Genomic DNA, 26,815 nt, shown 5'->3' with positions numbered 1-26,815 from the left:
CTGTGTATCTTGGGACGAGCTCCATTACCTGAATTGGCTCAAGGTTACATATCACTTATCAGCACGAACGGCGTCACGGACTGTGATAGATGTAACAAGATGATAAGAGCAAGACATGTCCCGGCCTTGGGTCTGAGTTCGGGCATTTGTATATGGGCCAGCTACTCAACTATTGGTACTTACCGATCCTGTGACTCCTGCTGGTCCCACATTCTCCGGAACTGGCCGTCCGGTTTCTGAAGCAGTTCATGGGGGTGCCCAGACTCAACCAGGCGCCCCGCGTCCAAGACTGCAATGGTGTCAAAGTCAACAATGGTAGCCAGCCGGTGCGCAACCGCTACAACTGTACTGCCTACAAACTCGGTTCGCACAAGATCAAGAATCACTTTTTCTGACAACAAATCCATAGAAGAGGTCATTTCGTCCACCACCAGGATCTTGCTTGGGCGTAGAAGTGCCCTGGCAACAGCGAATAGTTGTAGTTCACCTTGAGACAGACCAATGTCGGCCATGTTGGTTTCGATACCACCCCGATCAGCGACCAGTGAAGTGAGGCCGACTTTCTCCAAAGCCGAGTTCATCTCATCGACACTTCTCTTTTGCACAGGGTCCATATTCTCCCTCATCGTACCAGGTATGATCAGTGTCTCTTGAGGAATCGCCGTCAGGCGTTCCCGGAGTGAGCTTCGAGGAACAGTAGTAAGATCAACATCGTCGATATAAATACTGTCCCTCGGGATATTCTCCAGCATGTGGAAGAACGAGAGCAGAAGAGATGATTTTCCACTTCCTGACCTGCCGCAGATACCGACTTTGGTTCCTGGTGCAATACGAAGACTGATTCCGTTGAGAACATCCGGACCATCTGGAGTATAGGTAGCGCGCAAGTCTTGGATGACGATCTTTCCATCAGCCGGCCAGTCTTGATTAGGTCTCGCGATTTCTAGTGGCGATTGCTCGTTTGGAGTCGTTTGTTCGAAATTCTGGCAGCGAAAGACGGCACTGGCAGACGTCTCGATCGTCGTCCAGGCGACTACGAAAGTAGAGAGTTGACCGTTAAACCCCAAGATGTTGAGCAAGGCTAAACCTAGAGAACTCGCAGATGATGTCGACGGCACGCTGACAGCTAGGGCTACGACAGCGGTGGCGATCACAGCTGTCAGAAGGTCCAGCATGAGGCCCAACCATCGTTGGATACACAGCAGAAGGTAATGCGGGCGTTGAGAACGGTCCAAAAGGCTGATGAATTTCCCATGGGAAGCAGATTGCCATCCAAAGGCGCGAATGGTCGAAATGCCATACATCGTCTCCTGAATCGCGTCAACCAAAGGCGCCTGTGTTTCGAGGTCCATGTGACGGAGCTGGCGCGACGTGCGAAGGTAAAATCGCTGTAAGAGATAGACCGCCACAAGCAGGAACGGCAGAGTGGCACTGGCGTAGCTCGATCCGGCCAGTATCAATGCCGCGCTGCCCAATACCATCGTAAGGCTCTCCGAAGCTTGCAAGATAGGACCTGCAGCAGCGCTCTCGATCAACGTCATGTCATTGGAGAAGCGGTTCACGATCGACCCCAGATTCGTCTTGAAGAAGAACCAGTATGGAGCGTTCATTACGCTGTTCAAGATCCGATGATGGAAGTGCGCTGATGAGTGAGGTACAGCCCAGACGAGGATGATCCAGAATTTGGCAAAATCGAACAGCAATGCGAGCAGCGCGAACGCAATATGCCAACCGATCCAATATCCCAGAGAGTGTCGCGATGCTTCTGCATCAGACCACCACCGCACCCAAATCTCCATAAACTTCCAGAAAAACCCTGCCAATAATGTTGCGGCCAGGAACAGAAGAGATAATCTCAATCCAAATGATCGGAACCAGTATGCATAGGTCGAAAACTCTCCGGTCCGGCGTGCAGAAGGAGACACCAGAGCATCGTCTGACTCGCCGACTGGATTCGCCGGAATCTGAACAGCATCGTTTGGCTCTTCCGACGTACTGGCTGCGTTCTCTTCCCGAAGCTCGATGGTATGGAGAAAACTGTTCGGATTGTTTATCAGCTTCCCGAACGACCCTTGCTCAGCGATTCTACCGTCAGTTCCCAAGACGACTATCCGATCTGCCTGCTGGACAAAATACGTGGCGGTATGAGTGGTCATGAGGACTGTAAGACCATGCCGCTTGGCTATACCGGAGGAGCCGAAGACAGATCCAGCAATATGTTTGAGAGAGTTGATGTCCAGGCCACTGAAAATGTCGTCCAGCACCAAAACAGGGATCCGCGAATAGAGCGCTCTTGCGAGGGCGAGACGTTGCTTCTGTCCGCCACTCAGTGACATGCCTTTGTTGCCTACCATCGTTTGCTCTCCAGTCGGGAGTCGGCCAATGTCGATCGATAATGCGCATGCGCTCACAATCGTGCTGTACCAAATCGGCTCAAAGTCGGACTCTCCAATGATGATGTTCCGGATCGAGTCATTGGGCAGCCAGGGTTCTTGAGAGCAGAATGCGAATGAGTGGAAGTCCCTCGAGGCGGTACGTCCGCCAGCATCCAGCTTCACGTCGCCGACGATAGCGCGAAGTAGAGTCGACTTCCCGCTTCCGACTGGTCCAAGTACGAGGGTGAAGGATCCTTCTTGCAGATCCAGGGAGATGTCCTGAAGGGTGGGGCGTTGAGGATTACCACCAGCGTATACTGTCGCATCGGTCAGACTGACGCCATTTGGAACCATCGTCGTCATCTCAATGGACGGAGAAACACTGTTTAGATCTAGCGAAGGCTCAGATATGGTTCCATCGTCATTTAGCAGGAATGATTGAATGCGCAAAAGGCTCGTGTGAGCTAGTTGGAGGTCAATAATGGCCCATACCACCTCTTGTATCGGCACGGACAGTAGCGAAACCAACGACAATGTACTGAACGCCACACTTGGGGTGAGCTTGTTGCCATCGTTGATCAGTGTAAACATCATTAGAGTAAGAGTTGGCCCCAAGGCATTGGGCACTGAAGCGAGTGTTTCCCTGGCTGCGACGAACTTCCGGTACCCGGCATAGTCAGCAAGCTCCTTGACTCTCAGTGCTTGAATCCGTTGAGACAGGAACTCGGTCAACCCCAGCATCTTGAAGCCTTTGGAGCAACCGAGTACAGCAGTTGTGTATGCGATCCGTCGTTGAATGGCATCAAGCCAGACCCTCTGCATCGGTAGGCCTCGCTTACTATTGAGGGCACTGATGATGGGCACTGCCATTCCCACTGCGATTGGGGCAATGCAAGAAACACCACTTTGACGAGCTAGCAATGCTGCGACACCCACGATTTCGAACGGGGCAGCAAAAATCTCTCCGACTCGCTGCAAGCTCATGCCAATGCGCAACACGTCGGTGCTTACTAGCGTGAGCATATTCCCATTTGAGAGCTGGGTGTTGGAAAGGGCCAAGCTCTGCGAATGCAATGCGGAGATGAAAACCCCGCGCAGCGTAGTGAGAAATCGGTCGGCCTGCCTTCTGTACGTTACCGTTAAGAGGGCCATGACCAGGTAGATTAGCATCGTCGCGGCAATCAAGCCTTTTCCGGTATCATGATCTCGCGAGTCATCTCCGAGCCATTTCGTTATTTTGTCAATCAGAAGAGGCTGGGTGAGCTTCACAGCGCTGAGACAGAGACGTGGCAATATAGTCGCAAGTAGACTCCACTTAGTTGTCGAGATCATTGCTCGCAGTAAGGGACGCTTTCTGGTATGGTATTGGCCTGTTCGTTTTGTCAGAAGCAGGCTAAAAAGATTTGAAATTATGACTTACGGAAGCGTGACCAGTACTGCATGAACCGCTCTTCTACTGATTCAGACAACAGGCTGTCATCGATACCGTACAAATCCTCGAACTTAATGTTCTTTCGATACGCGAGGAGAAAGAGCGGGCCAAGCCACCACAGTACAGTTCGATCGAAGATATTTGCGAGTGCCTCCGGCGCGTGGGCTCGATACGGGGGAAGTAGCCATGGTCTCTTGGATCGTGCTTCGAAAAAGAGTATGACAATCTTGATGGCCAGGCAAGCAGTAAAAATGGCTGCAACGGCAGTGTCTGAGCGATGACGAAGCCATAAGATACGAGCCTGTGGAATGTCCAGGATAATCGAAATGAGGATGAAGACGCTGATGATGTCGCTGGGCCTCGCTGAGCGCATGTGCTCAACGGAAGACAGCCAAAACAGGCCCAAGCAAGCGAAGAAAGACAAGCTTGCCGCTGCTACAGCGGTGCGACTATTGTTCTTTGCAAGGGCCCAGGAAACCAAGAGAGCGCACTGGCTCAGAGCCAAGAACGATATGATGGCTTGCTTGCTACGGCGCGCCCACGATTCTGCACATTTCGCTTCTTGTCGTCGCAATTGAGAGGCTCGAATTGGAAGAGCGAGAAGGAGTAGAGCACACGGCGCAATCTGGAAGAGACTTTGTTCAAAGGCTAGTGTAAAGTCGAAGTCGTCGCAATACTGAGGACCGAAGCTATCGTCAGAGACGAGAGAGCAATTCATGATAAAGTCCGCGTGTTTGGCAATGACTACGCAAAGACAAAAGTTGAGGAACCACACGCGATAGTCTCTGGATCAAAACAGCACGTATAATTAACGCTTTAAACTAATTAGAGACAATGGTAAAGTAACGCCGCAACAGCTGCGCGCCATCGCATAAGTGAAATCCTACACTAGCTAGAAACGACATATACAGATAAGAGAGGAATGAGATGCCTTGATTGGCAAGTCCCAGGCTGCCACCTCAGGGCGGACTTACCAACGGAGATAAACACCGGCTCATCACTAGGCATCGTGGCTCAATGGCGATTCGTCTCTAGTCTTTCATAACAACATTCCTGGTGATCTATCGCATTTTGTGTCCAGTATAGTATCATACTGTGTTGTTTGGCATTGATCTTGGCAGGAATGACGACATGCGTGAAGCGGCTGCCATGATGCTGCCTAATACCAATCTCGCAATGCGGGGTAAGGTTCTTCCATGCGAACAATGAACCTGATCCAAGGAGACCGATAGCTCAACCTACAGCTAAATATGAGCTAATGCTATCTTGCTGTTCGTTCCACGTTCGGTGCGCTGTGCTACAGGTTATCGGGATGAGCCCCAGTAACGATAGTGAGCATTCATCCATTCACTACTACGTAGGTATCGCAAGAGGCACACTCGAAGCCTTGGACTCTTCTTCAGGGTCAAACTACTGCCAGGCCATGCAACTGACTTCTCGACAGTCTATCGGTATTTCATGCTAGAGAAAACATAGTTCCGCGCTGATTCGGATGGACCAGATCGCATAATCCTGAGAAACCATCGCCAGCATGGCTTTGGAGGACGCTTCACTATGTACTGTGTGCCAGAGGGCTTTCGATATTCCGGAAGAATCTGGTGGAAAGTATAAAGCGGTTACTTACGATCCACGATGCATTGTTGATGCAGCTGCAAAGGGCTGCCGAGTTTGCATTTGCCACCAACACACACTCACGACGAGATACGGCTCTATCAAGGATCTAGAGCTCATCAGCAGCCTAGATGTGACTTTACAGAATCCATACTTTTTTCCAAGCGTCTTTCGTATCTGCCCGAGGGATAATGAGCAAAATACATCGCACTATCTGTACATGGAACACAACGCTCCGAATAAAGGATTCATGGTACCGACAAGCCTCATAGCGCGACACACAAAAGACCAAAGATGTCTTGATCAGGCATCGAAATGGCTGCAGCACTGTTTGAGGAGTCATGAACGATGTGGGAAGGCAAGACTGACCCACACTTACGCCACGTTTCCTGCACGTCTACTGGAACTAGGAAAAGCCTACGTGCGGCTTGTCCCGAAAGACGATATCGATGATCTTGGAAGTACGCACTACGTAACCCTGAGTCACAGATGGCAAGTCAGTATAACGCCGAAGCTCTTGCGAGATAACATTTCGAGGATGCAACGAGGAATTGACCAGGAGGCCATACCACGAACCTTTCAAGATACCATATTCCTCGTTAGAGAACTGGGTATCAAATATCTCTGGATAGATGCGCTATGCATCATTCAAGACGACGTCGCCGATGTGCATCGAGAGATTGCTTTGATGGGGAAGATTTACCAAGGCGCGCTGCTGAACATTGGTGGCCTTCTGGATCAAGGGACGACAAAGGAAACGGGGGTTGGCTTATTCACGACGCGCGATCCGAGGCAACATACGCCTTTCGCTGTTAATATTAGATGGCTTGGTAAAGACTTGCAGCTTCGAGTCTACGGGTCCGCCGCATTTGAAGAGATTGCGAAGGCCCCGCTCATGGGTCGCGGATGGGTGTTGCAAGAGCGTTTACTCAGTCCGAGGTCGATCTATTACGGAGAACAAATACACTGGGAATGCACCGAGACCTCGGCATGTGAATCCTTTCCGGAGAAGAAGGCACAGCCTTTCTTTAGCGTGAGGTTTGGCCATTCTTTCCCTCTCCGCATTACCACACTACTCGAAGAGAACGTTCCGTCTCGAGTAGGAGAACACTACAAGTCTGATGTGTATCGAAGCTGGATGCAAGTTGTTGAATGGTTCTCAAGCTGCAAATTATCTTTCGGAGAGGATTGTTTCCCGGCCCTGTTAGGCCTTCAGCGTCAGTTTGAAGAGGTACTTCAAGATGACTATCTGGTGGGAATGTGGCGCAATGATATAATCCATGAGCTTGCATGGTTTGTAAAGCACGAAATACATGGACGCCAGCTTGAAGTCTACCCAGAGAAGTATAGAGGTATTATCACCTAGCAGCAGCCGGTCCCACTTTTGACTTACAAGAGCAGCACCATCTTGGTCATGGGCGTCGGTTGCCATTCCAGTGGGGTTTCCGATGCATTGGGACTCAAACGAATCCTCATCCTCAGAGAAGATTATCGCCAGAGTCGAGTCTATCGAGACGAAACAGGACGATGAACTGGGTTCAGGCAGACTATCTAGCGGTAAATTGCGAATCTCTGGCCACATGGTACGGAGCAGTGAAAGACATTACGAGAAAACACCCCTAATCATCGACTCTTTCCCCTTCAGCTACGAGGTTTACGATGCCGGATGCACTGCAGATGCGCTCCGGTCCTCTAGCGGCGGCTTTCATTTTATCCTCCATCACTACGATACGACATTCGGGACTTCGCGCAAAATGGATGAAGTCAGAGTGCTGCTTGGATTGATCGTCGAATGTATAGATCAGCGGTTGCAAACTTATCGGAGGATTGGCATGTTCAGGCATTGTTTGGGCTGTAGTGACGAACCCTGCGAGTACCGTGAGTTCGATGATTGGGACCCGTCTAGAAGCGAGCGCCACACGATCACAATTGTGTAACATCGTTAGACACGTTTCGCGCATATCAATGGAGCCAATTGTTTGGGCTTTGCTGTAAATAAAACACTGATGACATCGGTGGCATGCGTATTTGAGAGTCACGTGTAGTGGTGGCTAACCTTGTGGTGCGGGGTAGTTATGTAGGCAACCACCGTGAGAGACCGTCTGTTCACTTTTGTAAAGAACACCACACCTACTTTGGTCATTAAGAATCAGTATTCAAAAAATATCACATTGGACTAATCACTTGGTCGCATCGTCCAGTCTACCTCGGAAGGTCGCAGGCTTTCTTTCTTATCAACGACCGCTCCCCGCCGTGTGCTGTTTCCGGTAGCTATCGCATCATCAATTGAGATGCGCGTCCAGTGACCACTGCCCCCACCACGGTAGCTGGTCTCATAGAGGCGCATCCTTCTTACTAGGTGTGCGCCTCAGCCAGATACCAATTTTCTCTGGTCTCGACATGCGCTACACACATATTCAGGTGAGCACAAGCGTGTCTCTTAATCATGATTCATCACGGTTTATTAACGTCACAATGCCTGTCATAGCTGACTCCTTCCGTGTAGACTGATCGAGATGAAACCTGTGCTGCAATCTCCTCCATCTCCTCCATCTCCTCCATCTCCTCCATCTCCTCCATCTCCGCCATTTCCGCCAACAAACGCCCAATCCATTTGCGCTGATTGCCAGGAGTTTCTTATACAGCCGGATAAGGCTGTAAATGATACATCGCGAGTCACGCGCGATGGGCGTGCTATCGCGCTGTCGGCAGCAGGTGGCTGCCCTCTATGCAAATCATTCGTGTGGAATCTGCATCGGCTACGGGACATTGTAGATCTAAGTTACTCAACTTGGGAAACATACGTTCACTTTGATGAGGAAGACTTTTATCCTGATATCATCGGTATACGACAGAGCGGAGAGAACTCGAAGCTGTGGAATTCGTACGAACTGTTACTTCTTCCAATAGTTTGCTACAGCGATCCAAGCAAAGAAACTCAACAACCCAGTTCTCGAGTTGATCAAAGTAATCCATCTCCCGTCCAAGCTACTTTGCCTGTTCTACCCAGCAGCACCAGCGGCCGACGATGCATAGCCCAGGCTTCTGCATGGCTCAAAGAGTGTTCGGAAAACCACAAGCGCTGCAACCAGCTTTCCGATGTCCAAACGGTAAAAGTGATACCATCTCGCTTGCTTGCGATCAGTTCGCAAGGAGTGAAGATTGTAACTACGGCACATAGGTGGAAATCAGAGGCCCCTGTGTACCTGACAGTCAGCCACAAATGGCGAAGTGAAATGCCAAAGTTACTGCAAAGCAATATCAAGGGGTTGGAAACGGATGTGAATGTCTTAGAGTTGCCACAGTTATTCCAGGACGCCTTCGAATTGGCTAGGGCGTTACAAGTACCATATGTCTGGATCGATGCTCTGTGCATCATACAAGATGATGAGATTGACAAGGCATCCGAAGTATGCAAAATGGGTCACATCTATCAGAATGCTGTCCTCAACATCAGTGCCACTGGAGCCGCTGATGCTGTGTGCCTGACAGCAGACAGTGACTTGATGCCTGACGATCTAATCAGGGGTCAAAGCGAAACCGAGATGCGCGGGGATAGCAATTCCGATTGCTTCGTCACCAAACACATACGGCCACAAAGACTGAGCGCAGGCTTGTTCGTGGACCGAGATCCTCTGGTTCATTCTCCAATCGCTGTGGTAATTGAGCGAGAAGGCGAAGAGTACAGCTGCATCGTCTATGATTGTTCTCACGCGATCGACTTCCAAGACAGTGCTCTCTTCAAGCGTGGATGGGTGCTACAGGAACGCGTCCTCAGTTCAAGAACGTTAGCTTATGGGCAGCAGATGTTCTGGGAATGTTCTGAGCTATTCGCATGCGAGACTTTTCCATTCGGCTTTCCGGGAGACCTTGATCATGGAGAACCAAATGTTCGTTTAGGAAGAATCCTCGCCAAACGCAATGAGAGTTCCAAGCAAACTGCACAATATGAGTCTTGGCTAGATATTGTTAAGGCATTCACGAAGTGTCAGCTTACGTACGATTCAGATTGTTTCCCTGCTTTATCAGGTCTTGCACACCATTTTCAGGCTTCGCTCCAAGACGAGTACTATGCTGGACTATGGAAAGAGGACTTCATCTCGGGCTTATGCTGGTTTCGCGAAGACCATTATTTTAGCGGGGATCCTATATATCCAGATGACTATCGGGGTAAGATCTCTCCGGCATACATATTCTGCGCAACCTTTAACGTTATCAGCACCCTCATGGTCCTGGGCTTCTGTGAAATTTCCCGTTGGTTTCATCCACCTCAGACAGCCCAGCAGCAAAGAAAACTCTAGATACACGTACATTGGGCAAATCAAAGAAATCGACGTGAGAACCTCAGGCCCTGACCCTTTTGGCTGCATCGCTTTCGCTCGTGTCCAGGTCTCCGGCCATCTCCGCAAAGCCATTCGACACGTATCAGAACGCAACATCAGACACGTATCTTCCCAACCAGTCGATTACGTGATTGATCAGTACGAGTGGTTTGACAACGGAGACGAAGGGGAGGATTCCAATACTCGAGACACGAGCGCTGCCTACTACCTTCTGCTTGCACACCAAGAAGGGGCATTGGTGAGGAACACACGTGACCTGTGGGTACAAATTGAGAGGCTCATAGGCATCATTGTCGAACCTGTAGACAATGATAGAACAACATGGCGCAGAATCGGGGCGTTCGAGCATCCTCGAGGTGATGGGTGTTTGGAGCAGGATTCCAGTCCAGGCTATCCCGAATTTGACGACTGGGACCCAGAAAACTATGAGAGGCATACAATCACGATCGTCTAGACAGGTTGCATTTACATATCAATCGAAAGAAGAGTATCGTGAATGTGAACACTTTTGCCATTTCACAATGCAAACATGCTAAACTACATCGATATTAACCCGCCTTTTCCCCAAACGCCCATACCATGCTCAAGAAACACATGCACTCATAGTAACGTACAAGCAGAAGAGATCAGCGGCGCTTAATCGCTACTCCGCCTATGCTTCTTACTCTTCTTCTCCTTCTTCTTCGGCGACTCTTGAACGACCTCTTCCACCTCCTCAACAGCATCCACATCCTGCATCTCCACGTCGTCCATCTGAACATCGCCATCGATATCTTCATCCTCCTCTTCTTCTTCCTCGTCCTCAGACTCCGAGTCTGAATCGCGCTTCTCCCGGATACCGTTGGAGATAGCTTCGTTGACCTCCTCCGCGACGTTCTTGAGCGGATCCCTGATCTTGACCGGTGCAAGCACGTCGAACGCACCCGTACCGATACCACCCAGTCTACCGACGACAATACGTGCGCTGGGGTTCTTGAGCTCGTCCCAGTCGCGCTCCATGACAGCGTCCTTGAGGAAACCGACGGTGGTTTCGAAACTCATCTTCATGAAGGGGCTGACGTTGCCCTTCATACCGATGCGGTTGAAGGGTGTGAAGCCACCGCCCTTGGTCATGGTGTCGGCGATGAGGTTGAGATGGCGTTGGTCGACGGAGATACCGTGACCGGAGAAGACGCCGTGCATCTCTTTAACGATGGTCGCGCGGGCGGCTTCCACACCGTAGAGGTGCAGCATGGCGACGATGTCGTTGGTCATGGTGCGGTTCACGTCGATGATGTGGGCGTACTCGCGCATGGCGATGAGGTTGGAACCTTCGGTGTTGATGACACCATCTGCATCTGAGTATTGAGCGGCTGTGATACCGGGGATGACGTGGATGGTGGCGAAGTTGGCAGCGTCTTCTACGTGGTGCAGCATGAGCAGCTTGGGAGTCGATGTCTCGAACTCAAACGTGATCTCGCAGAAAGCTCCCTTGCGATCGTCAAAGGTGAAGTCGTGGATGTGTTCGTTGTCGTGGCAGATGCGGTCGTGGCGGATGTCCGAGGATTCGTCAGTGGGTACGAGTGTAACCTCGTCCTCGTCGTCAGAATTGAGTTCCGGGGTAGCTGCGCGCGAGGGCTTGGGGCTGCCACCGTAGGTCTCGTCCTCGTCGTTGATCTCGTCTTCTCGATCAAGGTTGTCGTTGACTGCCTGTTCCTCCTCTTCTGGCTCTTCGTAAGCCACGCTGTCTTCACGTCGGCCTCGGTCCTTGGCGTGAGTAGTGTCGTTGTCACCCTCGCCGTCGTCACTGTCATCGTCCTCTGCACCGCCTTCCCGTCCCGCGCGGAAGGTCTCCTCTGACTCGTCAACTGTTTGCTCTCCGCTTCTACCAGTCTTCTCGCCGATAGTTGGGATGGCAGCCGACTTCGCCGTTGACAAGGATTTGTTCGCAGCCTTCTTCTTGAGGTCGGCCTTGATGATCTTCTGGAGACGCGGGCAGAACTTCTGCTCGATGGACTCGGCAACGTCGCGAACCTTGATAGCGTACTCCTTGGTGTACTCCTTCGCCGGGTAGAAGTCCAGGCGGATCTTGTAGCTCCTGGCCTGGTTATGTTCGCGACCGGGACCAGTAGTCTCAGTCACAGTGACCTTGTCGAGCACAGCCGAGAGTGGCAGACGACTGATACTCTTGGCGAATTTGTCGTTGTCTGATTTGGAAAGCTCGGGATGGGGATATAGTTGCATCGACGGGGTAGAGATGTTCGCACTAGCAGTCATGACGATTTCTCGTAGACGGGGAATACCGAGTGTGACGTTCTTGGCGGAGTGACCAGCCAAATGGAAAGTGTTCAGCGTCATCTGTGTTGAGGGTTCACCAATAGATTGGCCAGCAACGACACCGACAGCCTCGCCAGGCTCGACCAGGGACCGCAGGTACTTGAGGTCAAGCATTTGCTCAAAGGTACGCTTGAGGATCTCGCCCTCCTCGTCCTTCTTCTTGTTCTTGAGCAGCTTGTCGGGGTTTTGATCACAGTACTATGATTGTTAGCATCTTACAGTCAATTAGGACGAAGTCACTTACGTCGCGCTTAGCTTGCAAGAACAGTTCTGAAGTACTACCACTATGCCTCGATGGCGTGTAAACTGCAGTAACAGGGTCCATTGCAGCCACATCACCCTTCCTAGCCTTCTTCGCCGCCTTCTTGTTGTGCTCAACTGCTTCAGCACTAGAAACCTTCGGGTAGGCTTCAGCAGTGTGGAGGGATTGGGCTAGCGAGTAGAAGTTCTCCGCCTGGAACTTGAAGTCGTTGAGGTACTTCTGCTTGGTTGTGTCGAGACCGTCTTCACCGTACAGGAACTGGACCATGGTACCATCTGAGTCGCGGACAGAGGTGTCGTATTCGACCTTGAGACCTTCCATACCCTTGATGATGCATCTTTGCAGATAACCGGAGCGCGAAGTCTTGACAGCAGTGTCGATGAGACCTTCTCTACCAGCCATCATATGGAAGTAGTACTCTTGCGGTCGGATACCAGTCAAGAAACGGTTGACGATGTAACCACCAGCGCGTACGCTCGTCTCGAAGGGCTTAAAGCACGGCAGTGTCTTACCAGAAATCATAACTGGAACTCTTCGGCCTTCCAGAACTTGCTGACCGAGGTTACATGAAATCTGGTTGGCGTTGACCATACTACCCTTGGCTCCAGAGCCTGTCATGGCTTGCATTTGGTTCTTGGGGAATGGCTTGATGAGCTTGTCTGGTAAACAGGCTGAGGTTACCGCAGAGGAAATCTTGCCGTTGGCGGTGTTGGTGAGCAGATCCAGACCGTGCTGCTTAGTGTCGTCTCGCAACACGGATTCGAGTCGTCGCCGCAATTCCGGGTTCATAGGGTCGATCTTCTCCGCATCCATGGTGACGTACTTGGAGGCGACCTCGAACCCAACCTTCTCCGCTTTACGGAGCTCTTCCAGCCTGGCACGATCTCCCTCCTCTGTGAGAATCAGATCCTGGACACCGCAAGAGAAGGCGCGCATGTGAAGCATCTTGGTAAGCAGCCGTCCGATGATACTGAGGGCTCGACCAGCAATCGTCTCTCCGTAAGCCTCGTAGATGCCGTTGATGAGACCTCCCGCGGCAGGTCCAATTTGACCCTTGTCCATGATACCGGACAGCAGTTGGCCATCTTTGACAATGACGAACTGCTCCTCCACGTGAACACCCCAGAGTTTGCCATTGGTTGACGACTTGGATGTGAGGGTCAGTTCCTGGTATTCCGCGGGCTTGATGTTCTTCAGAACAGTGGTGATGATCTGCTTTCCTGTCCACATCGGCCGAGGCTTCATGATAGCAGGGTTGACTGTCTCAAGTCTACCTGAGGTGGTATGGCCATCTTCGGGTCGCAGGCAAGAGTAGAGTAATTGATGGTACTCTTCTCTTGTGAAGAATGTGTCCTTGTTCGAAAGCCAGACTCCCATGGAGATATGATCTTGAATCAAACCACGCAGAGGCTTTCCAGCGGTCGCAGATAGGTATTGATGATCGGTATCCGCTACCGTCATAGCCTCCGCTCGGGCAAGCTCGTTCTGAGGGAAATGCATGTTCATCTCGTCACCGTCAAAATCGGCATTGTATGTGTTACAGTTGGCGTAGTGCATGCGAATGGTCTTCTCTCCCGGTAATACACGGGCGCGATGTGCCATCATTGACGGCTTGTGCAGTGTCGGCTGTCGGTTCATGATAACAACATCGCCATTGTTCAGATGACGATGCACCTTCTTATTCCGAGCTCCATTGGAGTATGAATTTGTGGGTGCAAGCAGTTGGTTGGCCAAAGCTAGTCGCTCTTCGTAGTTCTTCTTCTTCAGTGACACAACTTGTCCAAACTCGTTCTCGATGGCATGCGCTCCTGGCCACTTGTCGGGACCGTTCAGGACAGCTTCCTTAAGATCGTAAAAGTTGTGGTTCGTGACAGGCTCTGGGTATGTAAGTTTCATGGCGAACACTGGAGGGACACCGATCTCGTTGGTCTCGATGTTCGGGTCAGGCGAAATAACACTGCGCGCGGCGAAGTTGACACGCTTGCCCATCATGTTCTTTCGGAAGAGACCCTCCTTCTTTTCCAGACCCTGCTTGATACCATCGGCGTTTGTGACTGCAGCGCGGCCTTGCACGGGGTTTGCATCGCGATCGATGAGGGCGTTCACGGCACCCTGGAGGTTGACAAACTGGGTCTGCATGTCGTCGAAGTTACGTTTCCGGTATCCGAGCTCGTTCTCCATGCCTCGCATCTCCTGGCTAATCTGACGGATCGTGTCACATGCTTCGAGAATGCTCTTGTAGAGCTTGTTCCTGGCGGATTCGGCAATAGAGTCGCCCGTCTTATCTTCGGGTCTGTACTTGTTGGGTGGTACGACGATGGCCTGTGTGAAGAACATGTCGGGGTTTACGTCGACGAGAGACTTGGTTCCGTGAGGGCTGTACAGAAGTCGCATCATCTCAGTTTCGCTCTCGAAGAGTAGGGTCATGGCTGCTTTGACCTCTGTCGCGTTGATATACTCTTGCGCACTCTCTGAAACAGCGGATGACGACTTCGCTTTCCGTGCCATGCGGGATTCTGTAGCCAGGAGCGACCCGTCGGCCTGCTGTATATCCTCCATTTCGATGCCCTCGTCCTCGCTCGAGTTGGGATCCAGGTCCGCGACTCCCTCATCCGCGTGTACATGTTGCTTTTTCGCCTTCGCATCTCTGCGAGCCAGTATGTCCAGAGGGTTTTGGAAGGACATCTCTTTTGCAGCCATCTTGGCCTTGTCCTTTTCGCTCAGAGGCTTACGGAAAATCTTGATGCCACGGTCCTTTCGGTACGTTGGGCTGATGCCCGTGCAACTGCCGCAGGCCTTCCGCTTGGTCAGATCGGCATAGAAGTCCTTGATGACTTGTCGCCGCGCATCGGAGATGGTCTCGTTCTTGTCGCGGACAGCACGCGCATCGTGCTTTGTGATGCCTGCCCTCTTCATGCAGCGCTTTACGTAGTTGTTGCGCTGGGTGATGATGTCGGCATTGTCGTCATCGTCGTCGTCCTCGGAATTACCGGCGTCTTCTGTCGTCTTGCCCTTCTCCATGCTGATGTGCTCGTGCATTTCGTTTGCTTCCTTTACTAGTCCACATCTTATCAACCGCAGCTTAGAGACGAATTCGCTGACTTGGACACGGGGGAGCTTGAGCTGGTGGCAATATGCGCACTTGCCCCGGAGCAGTCGCAGCAGCTGGTCCATGAAGGTGAGGTGGTATACGGGTACGGGGAGCTCGATGTGGCCGCAGTGGCCGGGGCAGCCTTGGAAGCTGGTGAGACCGCATGTTCCGCATCTTGAAGTTTGTTAGCGGAGTGAATGAGCTTGTAGAAACGCGATGAAGCTCACGCATTGTCCAAGAAAGCGCCCAGGGCAGCGTCGTGCAGACCGCCAGGTACCGGGTGCAGCAGCGTATCGAAGGTGGTCGGGTTCGTGATGCGCTTCACCGAGAGCGACTTGATATCGCTTGTAGTCAAGAAGCCAAACTCGACGCCATTTATGGCCGAGGAAGTCGGCTGGTGGGTGTTCATGGCGGCGCCAGCTTGTCTTTTGCGCCTATTGTCTGAAGAAGTCGCGCGCAAAGGCGTTTAGTGAATGTTCGCAGCAGCGCGAGCCTTGCGGGGAGTTTTTTTCGGGACCAGAGAAGTTCGGCCAGGGTTTAGCCGGCAGTGCCAAGGCGCTTGTCGAGGCGGCAGCGCGGATTTCGCGTCACTCTGCAGCGACTGGCTTTCATCATCCACCACACCCCACCCGCCAGTTTTGGGACACACTCGCCGGCTACATCCTACGCGCATCACATGTAGTGAATTGCGTCGATTCTCTACAGCGCTACAGCGACGACATTGCGCGAATTCAACCGGACTTCACACCCGATCCTCCGCTTACGCCAATCACACGACCCACACTCCTTTATCCACCACATCCACCACATCCACCATGACCATGGCAGAGAAGCGCCCCTACCCCGACGGCCAGGGCCCGAATGGAGACGCTAAGCGCGCAAAGGCTTCTGATGCCATCGAAGCCGCGAGGGCGAAAGCCAAGGCAAAGGCCGCTGAGATTGCAGCCCGTTTTGCGAAGCAGCCTGCCGCTGCAGCTCCTGCACCGGCGTCGGCTGGCGCTAGCGAATCAGTCCAGGACAAGCTGGCTGCCATGAAGGCACGGATGGAAGCGCTCAAGGCCGGTTCAGGAATCGCGAAAGCGCCAACACCAGACTCCACTGGCCCTCGCTTTGCGACAACACTGGGCAATCGCCGCTCAGAGACACCCAAAGTCGACCCCAAGGCCAAGCCCGCTGCCTCGAAGCAGAAGCAACAACAAGAGGAGGAGCTGGAGAATCCATACTTTGACCCCAAGGCTGCTGCCCTTGCCAAGAAGAGAGGCCCTCGTGTCCTGGCTTTCAATGAGCATGGAAAGTACCTCGACCAGGCCTCCAAGCTGCGCGCGCAACGCCGCCTAGAAGAGATCAAGAAGACGCTCGCCATCCAAGCACGCCGCGCTGGTCTGGACGAGAATAGCGAGCGCGGATTCCTGGTTCAGGCACCTCCGGACATCGAGTGGTGGGACGAGGGTATTCTGGCCGAGCCTACCTACGAGTGCTTGGACGACCCAACCAAGGTCAAGGTTGAGACCGACGATTCAATCATCACTCTCTACGTCCAACATCCTCCCCTCCTGAAAGCGCCCCAGGATCAGCGTCTAGTCCAGGTGAAGCCCATGTATCTTACCACCAAGGAGACACAGAAGTTACGCAGAATGCGCCGTGCGGCCGACCTCAAGGAGCACCAGGCTAAGATTCGTCTCGGTCTGGAGCCGCCTCCGCCACCCAAGGTCAAGCGCGGAAACATGATGCGTGTCATGGGTGAGCAAGCTATCGCAGACCCTACTGCTGTAGAGATGCTCGTCGAGGGACAGATCCAACAGCGTCACGACGATCACATCACTGCAAACGAAGACCGGAAGTTGACCAAGGAAGAGCGAGCGGCCAAGCTTGCAGCCAACCAAGAGAAAGACGCGCAGAAAGGTCTCTACATGTGCGTCTTCAAGATCAACACACTCGCCTACGGAAAACATCGTTTCCAGATCGACAACAACGCGAAGGAACATGCGCTCACCGGTATCACCCTATTCAACCCCGATCTCAACCTGGTCGTTGTGGAAGGCGGCGCATATGCAATCAACAAGTACAAGAAGCTTATGCTCCATCGCATCAAGTGGCATGAGAACGGGCCACCGACAGAGAACCAGGCCGAGAAGCAAGCATCGGACCCAAAGTGGCTGAGGCCAGTTACTGATACCGGAGACGTCAAGGACCATTCATCCAATAAGTGCATTCTCATCTTCGAGGGTGAGATCAAGGAACGCTCCTTCCGCAAGTGGGGTTCAAGAGTCTGCGAAACCGCTGGCGAGGCTCGTGAGACACTCGGACGGGCTAAGCTTGACAGTCTGTGGGCGCTCGCCAAGAGCATGGAGTGAGCGCGTCTTTCATCGCGACTTGACTATCTAGGATTGTACTGCATTTTTGGCGACCTGGGCCGACATCATTTCGGACACATACCATTCAGGGCGCTCACTTGGAAAAGCCAATTTGGGAGGTCTTCTCTTCATGCTCAATGTAAGTTTACTCATACCTCCATAGTTTGGAATCTACGTATTAATGCACCCTCTCTTGTCCCAGCCGCGCAATCGTGATGTTGCATATAGTCTGCATCTGCCCATGCCATACTAGCCGAGCTCCCACACAGCCTACTGGCAATGTTCCTTCCACTGAGCCTCTAGAAACCTACGTGGGTATGGTAAGTGTAGTAGCATGCGACGTAAACGTGATGTATTCGGCAGACGTCGAGATAGATATGAGCGTAGGTGTTTTCCTAGTACTCCGTCTTCTTCAAATCACATTACGAGCGTGTCTTTTGTTCTCTCCACTTCAGTTGTATGCTGCAACGTGCCTCTTGGAAATTTCTGTGAGCTAGATACCATAGTCGTATGCTCCAGGCCCTACTTTCAGCCGCCTCGCTGAGTGGCACACCGATCGTAGTTGCAACGGTAGGCTGGGGTGCATTGGCCAGATTGGGTGCCGCGGAGGCCTCCACGCTACCTCATGACGTGCCATACGTTAGTATTGGACATTGAGGTAGGTGCCTCGCTGGAAGGCGTGCACGCGTTTGATACATCCACAAGCAAAATAATCATCCACTGTGGAGGCTACATTGGTTTACTTTCTTTCAGCGATGAACCAGTTAGTGAAGCGTGTCTGTCTTCAAGGTGTCTTGGGATTTTCTGTGTAAAATGAAAGTGATGTGAAGGGTACACCTTTCCGCTGCTGAGAGAAGGGAGGAGCTGGACACTAGCGCGCCTACTAGCGGTAAACAATCGGAGGGGTATATGATGGCTGGGTGGCTTCGTCTTTAATTCTGCGGTATCATCATCGCTAATATGTACTACTATCGCTTCCGGTCATTTATTAACTAGTATTTTTTCGATGACCAGCCTTGGGTGTGGCTCATTGAAAGTGTTAGTTTTCCTCTATCTTCCTTTCACCCAAGCTTTGAAGATGGTTTGCTAATTGCCTTTCTCATTCAGGGGCTCTGCTGTGTGTATGCGCTGGTGGAAGCGATCTTCCAAGTGGACTCGTGGCGGGACCTCATACCTGCTGACAGAAGCCTCGGCGCCCTGCTGGGCCTAATCGGCCGCGTTCTGGCCTTCCGCCTCTTTGCGAAGGTGGCCCAGCATTACGGGGCGTCACGAACGGTGGAGTCAGTGGGGAGAGGCCACACGAACGAAGCTCGGGGAGAGGTCTAAGGATGCCATATGATCGACCGCGTTGCCGTTATGATACGTTATGATACGCCGGTCGTGCCCTTACGATTCCGACCTCTCCTCGCCCCTCCCCAGTTGCCGCAGCAGAGCACGCCACCCCAAGAGAAAAATTACAAAAAAAAATTTAAAACCAAAAAAAAAACCGAAACCTCAAAAACGTTCCATCTTACGACGCTTCTCGCCCTGCCGTTGGCGTCGAGGCTCCTCACCAAGAAGGAGCGCCTATTTGTAAGCCTTCACAACCTCTAACATCACCTCGATTTCTGACATCTTGCACAGCTTGTTGAAACTATGGAACGATTCCTCATCATATCGGCACCGGTTCATTCAACCATGGTACAACCAACTCGGTACACAGCCACCGGCCAGCCCTTCTTGCGTCCACATAAAAGGCATGCGGCTTGTACCTCAACATCATATTCACACGCCAAATTCCTGCCTCGGTCGCAGCTATGACAAGCTTGTGGGATGATTTCACCTCCTGGTGCGAGTTCGTTCGGCGGGACTTGAGCAACGCGCCAAACTTGCACATCGCACTGCTCCTTTGCGCACCACCCGGACTGTTGATGTACACCGCAGGAGCTCTCAGGAATAATTACCCAGGCACGTATGCAGTCTGCTACTGGAATGCTCCAGGCGAGATGCGAACATCGTATCCTGAGTGCCCGTTCAACCGACACGTCTTGGAAACACCTACGCATCGCGGCTGGCCAGCCTTCTACATCTTTGTCGGCGCCACGCTCCTATACAGTCTCATCGCCTACCGTAACAGACTCCGATGTCTGCTGCAAGGCACATTCTGGCTCCACTTCCTCATCACCACCGTCATCCGGGTCCTGTCTATCTTCTCCGGCTGGAGCACCCAACCCAACTGGTCAAGCTTGGTCTGGAACTCCAACTCCGTCGGCAAGATCTTTTGGCTATGGCTTCTAGTCGAAAGCAGATATTGGAGCTGGAGCTACCTCGGTTTCTACGACGATTACTACTTCCGCGAAGAGACCCGTACCGTGCACAACCGAGGCGGCGACCCAGTATGGACCTTCACGTCTGAAAAGACGGACGCGGACCCAATCGACATGCTCTACTTCCTCTACAGCCTCATCTTCCGGCCATGGCGCGACATTGCAGTTCGCTTGTCGTACATCCACCTCGTTGACAACGCAATCCACGTCATCTGGTTCCGATACTTCCACGTCGACGCTCCCTACACTACTTACATCAACAATTCGGAGATCTTGACCATCCTCCTCTTCGTCACTCTGGCTGTATACACTTACGCACGCATGCGGACGCACGTGTACTTTGACGACAACGCTACCGGTCCGCTTGTCGATATCAAAAGCACAGTCCCGCTACCCATTCGATCGGCTTCGCGCGATCTATTTACCTTTGCTTCGACGCATCATGTTTTTCGTACGTGCTCTGAGAGGCGTCAGGCGTTCATGATTGCCGTGTGTTTGATGACGACTGGGGCGCTGGCGACTTGGGAGTTGCATTTAGGTTTCAAGATCTTGTGGGCACTTTGCCTCCAGGCTACTTTGCTTATACTCGCAGCGGAGTTGGAGGTCATGAGACAAACGGGTAGGAGGGAGTTGCTGAGGGAGATTGATCGTATGTGAGGCCTGGCCCGGGAGAGGGTTGTGAGGAACATGGGGGGTGGGGTGGGATCACACTATGGATGTGACTGAGTGGGTAATGATGGTTGGTATATCGGGCGGTAGGATATCAATGTGTATGAGGGTATCGTTGGTTCTGTATCGCGGCTTCTTGCAAGGCATTCCCTTGGATGATCAATCGCAACTACTGGCCATCATTGCTCCAACCATTGCTTCAACCACTGCTTCAACCACTGCTTCAACCACTGCTTCAACCACTGCTTCAACCACTGCTTCAACCACTGCTTCAACCACTACTTCAACGGCGCTCTCTTCTGTCATTCCTGCAATCATCTCCTCACCACATGTGTCCTTTCTGCAACCAATGCTCATCCACCAAGAGAGTTTTACATATTCTTCAGGGCTCCGAAGCTCCCATTGCACCCGTACCCAGCTTCACGAGCAATTGACCTTATCCGGTAAGCAAAAACGGAGACCCTCACACGTCCGGGGCATAAGACAGAGCACATATTACTTAAAAGGCGGAACAAAAGCAACTAGTACCGATCATGAAAAGTAGCTCAAACCGTACAACAGATAAGGACTACGGAAAGAAAGCCAACACGACATCTCCGATGGGATATCAAGACTGCATTCACATACCCAACCTATTTACAAAAGAACAACACGTTCCCAAAATCCATCCCACACACATACACAAAGAAAATAGCAGGTAGTCTAAATAGATTGGGGTAATTAACATCTTCGTACGTGCATCTACACTTCCACCTCGTCCTCCTCCTGCCCATTATTCAAAACAACATCCTTCTCCATCTACACACCCAGATAAGTCCCGCTGGTAATCTTCTTCACAGTGGCGACAGGCTTCCAGCCAATCGCCGGACTAGGCGGCGCATTCTCCTCTGCGTCCGCAAACGGATCCGCCTCGCCGTCGTCCTTCTTCGCGTTGAGAGGCGCACTCATGCTAACGCCTAGCCCGCTGCCTAAAGTCAATGACTGCTCGTCGCTGATCTCCCAGCGGGCCTCTGTGTTACCGGGTTTAGCTTGGCCGTCGGTGATGAAGCGGGCGCGGAGGGTTTGGGGGGCGGAGTCTTTGAAGAGGGTCACGTCGCCGAGGCGCCAGTAGATGAGGCCTTTGTCGCGCGAGAAGGTACCCGTGGGTTTCGATTGGCAGGATGTTGCTTTGGACCCGGGTTCAAGGCGGATTACGAGGACGAGGTTGCGGACGGTGATGCTGGTTGCGCCGCCGAGTTCGAATCGGGGGTTGAGGGAGTAGTTGAGGATGGCGGAGGTTTGTGTGGGTTCTGACTTCCAGGCTGGTGACAGGATGAGTGGTGGGAGGGATGCTATGTTGCTGTCTTCGATGTGAAGCTGGTAGTGGAAGGCCACTGATGTCTTCATAATCTTCGACAGGTCAACAGTGTAGTTGCCTGGGCTGTCTGTTGATTGCTCGATAAAGGCAGGGTTGGGCGCTACCTTCTCGAGTACGGGGAAGTTCTCTAGACGTATGCTCTCGGTGCCCAATGGACCGGCAGAGACATCGACGGGGTTGTACGCGAGCGCGACCTGCCCGATTACCATGGCCTTGGTAACGTTACCCTGCTCGAACCAGGCGCTGACGGTCTCCACTAGCGACGCATTGAGCCCTGGTTCATGCAGGTCCGGATGCCTGATCGTGGTGCTAGCGGAGCTGCTTAGCGATCGGCCCGATCGAATGGATTGCGTATCCGATGCTGGGTGGTCGTCTGACAGCAATGCGCGATGGGGAGGCTTGAAAGCTGGAGATGCAGGTTGGGGAGGAATGGCAGGGGCAGGGAATGTTGCTGAACCGGGGCCAGAAGCGAGACCAGAATCGCTCGTTGGGAGCGGAGGCACTTCGCCTATGCTTTGAAGCTCGGGTGCTGCGGGGTTTGGTACGAATATCGTGTTACGAACATCTCGGCGACCACGCAACGTGCTTGACCGCTTCGGCTGGGCAGCTTGCTGTATGGGTGTTAGTATAGGATTGAAGACACCTTGCTATTACTTACTGTGCGCAGCATGTTGACCAAGTTGGCGGTAGCCGCATCAGCATCTCCATCTTCCTCTTGAATCGGGGCATTCCTGATGTCGAGCTTAAACTGGGGTGGTGCGTTGCCGTCATTTTGTGCCCTGCTCATGGTTAGCTGAGTAGACTGTCGTGTGTATGGTCATCTTACAAGCCTGCTTCTCTCTCGGCTTCGGTGATGGCATCAAGAGCTGATGGAGGCACAGAGAAACCCTCGGCATCTTTTTCAGGTTCTGGCTGCGTCTCCGTAACTGGTGGTGGCGGTAGTGGCTCTTTGAGCTCTGGTATGGACTCTTGGACTGGTGCAGTGCCATTGACGGCGGCTGGTGCATCTGTCTCCACGGTCGACTCGGGTGTGGGGCCATTAGGCGCAACATCAGTGCTGGCCTGGCGGGTAATGCTTTGGGAATCGGATCTTTGAGAAGTACTGGGTCTCTGCGATTGTCGCAGAGGTGATATTGGGCGTTCCGCAGTAGGAGGCAGCGATGGGCCCTGGTTATCTCCCTTTTTCGATTTGCCCTTGCCAAATCCACTGAATGCCGAGCCCAGGTTTGAAGAAGATTGTCGGTCTGGTGATTGCGCTCGGCCGTACGGATGCGCACTTTGTCTCCTTCTCCCCAATACCGTGCCGAATCGCTTGAGGGGGTTGGAGCTGTGTTTCTCCGGCACAGAGCCACTCTTCTGGCTGCGGTTGTCATCAACTGCGGTAGGGGATGTTGGTCCAGAAGCTGGGGGTGCTAGGGTGCGCGAGGGAGTTGGTGGGTTGCTTGGTTTCCGCGAAGGCTGGGGTGCATCTCCGCTCCGCATTCGCAACGCCCACGTTTGTATTTCATCGGCGGTTTCAATGTTCAACATGGCATTCAGAGTCTCTTCGGCGGTAGTTCTACTCCGCTCTACCTGGTCTACCTCATGCGTTTGGAATTGTGTGAGCACATCGCGCAGGTGGTTCAGGCGGGTCTCGTCAATGGCCTGGAGCTGCTCGAAGACGTAGGGTGCCTGCGAGTCCCATTGCAGCTCTGCCTTCTCGATATCCTGTACGGCGTCGGCAACGGCGGAAGCTTTGGCCTTCGATCCCTTATCACGAAGCTTGCTTTGCTTCTTCTGCGCCGTGTCGATGTCTTTTGCGATTGCCGAGAGATTCCCCTGGATGTTGCCGAAGCCCTGCACGTCCCGGTTGTTGGCAGAGAAGTCGCGAAGGGGTCGTTCGACGTCGGCCTCGATCCGGGAGGCCAGATGCGCATGCGATGCGGCGATGGATTCGGTTGCGCTCACGATCTTCTGCCAGGGCGTCGCGAAGATGCTGCCCGTGTTAGCTGGTGTGCTATGAGACGAATGGGGCGGGTGCATACCCCAGGTCCGAGGACTCGTCGGGAGGATGTCTGTTTGCGAGCTTGCGCAGGCCGGTGACGTATTGTTCTTCGACGCGACGGCGTTCCTGCGCATTGGTGAGCACGTGTGGATGGCAATGCGCGGCAGCTGGGCCTGACGCACCTGCAGCCAGTCGGCAATGTGGGTGTTGAGCTGGCCGACATGTCTCATGCGGGTGTCGAGGACCGTCACGGCCTGGGCGGGCGACAGCGATGTCTATACATGGTGTGAGCCGAAGAAGTTGGGAGGGCAGCATCGAGGCACTCTCACCAGCAATGCCGGGTATTCTTTGCGTTGGAGCTCCATGGCGAGGAATGCGGGGGACGGGCGCACAGCCACAGAGAAGCGATTCGGGCTATTTACATGGAGAGGCAGCTCGGCGGGCTGGTCGGGAGTCGTGGAGCTGTCACAACTGCGCTGGCTGTCATGGCTTGGGGCTCGTCGCTTTCGGCCTAGTCCACCGCGGTTGCGTCCGGGAGTCTGACGTAACCTGGGAAACGACTAAACCTCGAGATGCCTCCCCTGACCCAGTCGGGGCTTTGGTGAAGATTCTGAGACGCGCCAGAACGTGTCGAGTGATTGCATAATATTGACCTCTGTGACCATGGCCACGCTGCCTTTGGGCACCGACCGCGCGGGCTTGGGCAGTGGCGGACACTGAGTCGGGGCGACTGGTCTCCTTCTCTTGCCTGGCGACACCGCTGCATGTCTCCTACCTCGACTTCTGCGTCTGAGTAATCGCGCCACATGGCTTCCTCGGACTGGCGAGCGAGCTTGGGCTTCACTGCCCGCCTGATGGCTGTCACAAAAATGCAGGTAACATGTTTACACCGTCACGCTAGGGAACCTGGTACATTCTAGTCCGGAACAGGGCCCGACCATGTGAATGGCATACTTGCTTGATCGCGATCTTCGATGGAAAAAGACGATTTAGCCCTATCAGCACGCGTGGAACATGGAAATCCAAAACTAACATTATTGCAGGACATCAGCCTTCCAGGCAGCGGACCCTTCATTATCGGCAGACGATGCTCGCAAAAAGGCCACTGTAGCTGAGACGACAATCTACGCCGACGCCCACTCTCTGGTATAGACCAATATGGTGCTTTATGATTCCATTTTGACCATGCCACAGGACGACTACGACAGATTGTGCAACGACAAGATAACCAATCTGCCCAGACCGTCACTCGACTTTCCAACACCAGAGGTCAGTAGTTGCCATACTAAAAACCACAAATCAACTAATTCGTATCCTAGGACGAAGACTATGTCCCAACACCCGGCGGCAAACCGGTTGGCAAGTATCAGAATGCACTGTACCATCGCGAAGGTCTCTTCTCCGTCATCTACAAAGCGCCTGCAGTTGGAAATGAAAGCTACTTTCCTACAAAGTCACCCACGAAGACCAATGTCGTAGCTCTGAAGATCACTACACCATCGGTAATGGAGCCACCGCACGACTCACAACGAGAGGCCAAGATACTCGCCAGGGCGGCATCAGAGCGGGTCATCCCTCTCATAGAGACTTTCCGCGAAAATGGAAGCCACTTCGTTCTGGTCTTCCCATTCGTGCGCCACGATTTCAATGACCTACTGCGGGACAAGAAGCTGTCCAAGAGCCAGATCAAGTCGTGCTTGAAAGACCTCTTCACCGCCCTAGCCGATATCCATGGCAAGGGGATAATACATCGCGACATCAAGCCTTCCAATATACTCTTAAAATCCCTCGACGGACCAGCATATCTTTCCGACTTCGGCATCGCGTGGGCGCCCGAAGCACCGGGTCCAGAAGCAGCGGATGCGAAGATTACCGACGTTGGTACTACCTGCTACCGACCGCCAGAGCTGCTGTTTGGGAACCAGAAGTACGGCTGCAGTCTGGATCTGTGGGCTGCTGGTTGCACAGTCGCCGAAGCACTCGACCCCAGCCACGAGACGCTGTTCGATTCTGGAGAGTTAGGAAGTGATCTGGCGTTGATACAGAGCGTCTTCAAGAAGCTCGGAACTCCGAACTTGGAGGTCTGGCCGGTAGGTTTATGCGTCCGGCTTACCCAAACTCTTACTGATTGAAGCAGGAGGCTGCGGGTTTCCGCGACTGGGGCAAGGTCCAGTTCTACGAGTACCCGCCCCAGAATTGGTCGGTGTTGTTGCCGAGCCTTTCAGAGCAAGAACGAGATCTCGTTGGCAGTCTAGTCAAATACGAGAGTGGCTCGAGAATGAGTGCATCCAAGGTGAGACGACAGGCTAGCCTTGAAGATGTGGCTAATTTTTTATCAGGTCCTAGAGCATGCCTACTTTTCGTCGTGAACACCATGGTTGTTGGTCTGGGATATTCGCGTCCGCAGGGATGTGGAGGAGCGGGGCAATTCCGCACGCGTTGAACATACTGTCATTAGCATGACGTACCGTATATAATTGAAATAGTGATATAATTAATTCTTGTTAGCCGTCCACTGAAAAATTAGCACCAACCTAGAGAACCAACTGTGGGCGAGTGGAAGTACAGGTCAGCGCAGGGTGCACTAGCCGGGCAGGCAGGGTTGATCCTCGGGCCATTCACAAGCAACAGCATCACCAGGGCAGAGTAGAGACAGGACAGCAACCGCATTGGCCCCCTGTATGCCATAACCGCCCTCGGAGCCCAAGTCATATT

General features: G+C 52.9%; 6 protein-coding genes across 6 annotated transcripts; 3 read left to right on the top strand and 3 right to left on the bottom strand.

Annotated features, from left to right (window-relative positions):
* Positions 1-179: 179 nt before the first annotated feature.
* J4E85_003869 (uncharacterized protein) lies at positions 180-3,245 on the bottom strand (the record flags this gene model as incomplete). Its single annotated transcript, XM_051468134.1, has 1 exon — positions 180-3,245. One exon carries the CDS (start codon positions 3,243-3,245, stop codon positions 180-182), a length of 3,066 nt encoding a protein of 1,021 aa, XP_051327726.1.
* Positions 3,246-10,397: 7,152 nt separating this feature from the next.
* On the bottom strand, positions 10,398-15,839 carry J4E85_003868 (uncharacterized protein; the record flags this gene model as incomplete). Its single annotated transcript, XM_051468133.1, has 3 exons — positions 10,398-12,275; positions 12,322-15,604; positions 15,658-15,839. The coding sequence occupies 3 exons, from the start codon at positions 15,837-15,839 to the stop codon at positions 10,398-10,400; spliced, it is 5,343 nt and encodes a 1,780-aa protein (XP_051327725.1).
* A 406-nt stretch (positions 15,840-16,245) lies between these two features.
* On the top strand, positions 16,246-17,784 carry J4E85_003867 (uncharacterized protein; the record flags this gene model as incomplete). Its single annotated transcript, XM_051468132.1, has 1 exon — positions 16,246-17,784. One exon carries the CDS (start codon positions 16,246-16,248, stop codon positions 17,782-17,784), a length of 1,539 nt encoding a protein of 512 aa, XP_051327724.1.
* Positions 17,785-19,580: 1,796 nt separating this feature from the next.
* Positions 19,581-20,747, top strand: J4E85_003866 (uncharacterized protein; the record flags this gene model as incomplete). The annotated part of the gene is made up of 1 exon (XM_051468131.1): positions 19,581-20,747. One exon carries the CDS (start codon positions 19,581-19,583, stop codon positions 20,745-20,747), a length of 1,167 nt encoding a protein of 388 aa, XP_051327723.1.
* An 810-nt stretch (positions 20,748-21,557) lies between these two features.
* Positions 21,558-24,465, bottom strand: J4E85_003865 (uncharacterized protein; the record flags this gene model as incomplete). Its single annotated transcript, XM_051468130.1, has 6 exons — positions 21,558-22,727; positions 22,775-22,895; positions 22,943-24,091; positions 24,141-24,226; positions 24,283-24,375; positions 24,430-24,465. The coding sequence occupies 6 exons, from the start codon at positions 24,463-24,465 to the stop codon at positions 21,558-21,560; spliced, it is 2,655 nt and encodes an 884-aa protein (XP_051327722.1).
* Positions 24,466-24,906: 441 nt separating this feature from the next.
* On the top strand, positions 24,907-26,469 carry J4E85_003864 (uncharacterized protein; the record flags this gene model as incomplete). The annotated part of the gene is made up of 6 exons (XM_051468129.1): positions 24,907-24,971; positions 25,144-25,246; positions 25,295-25,369; positions 25,420-26,190; positions 26,238-26,393; positions 26,440-26,469. The coding sequence occupies 6 exons, from the start codon at positions 24,907-24,909 to the stop codon at positions 26,467-26,469; spliced, it is 1,200 nt and encodes a 399-aa protein (XP_051327721.1).
* Between the last annotated feature and the right edge of the window lie 346 nt (positions 26,470-26,815).

The sequence above is a fragment of the Alternaria conjuncta genome (assembly GCF_024043145.1).
Source record: "Alternaria conjuncta strain BMP 0040 chromosome Unknown scaffold_5, whole genome shotgun sequence".
Taxonomy (NCBI): Eukaryota; Fungi; Ascomycota; class Dothideomycetes; order Pleosporales; family Pleosporaceae; genus Alternaria; species Alternaria conjuncta.
Note: the sequence above shows the minus strand (reverse complement) of the source record. Positions and strands in the feature narration are given on the sequence as shown.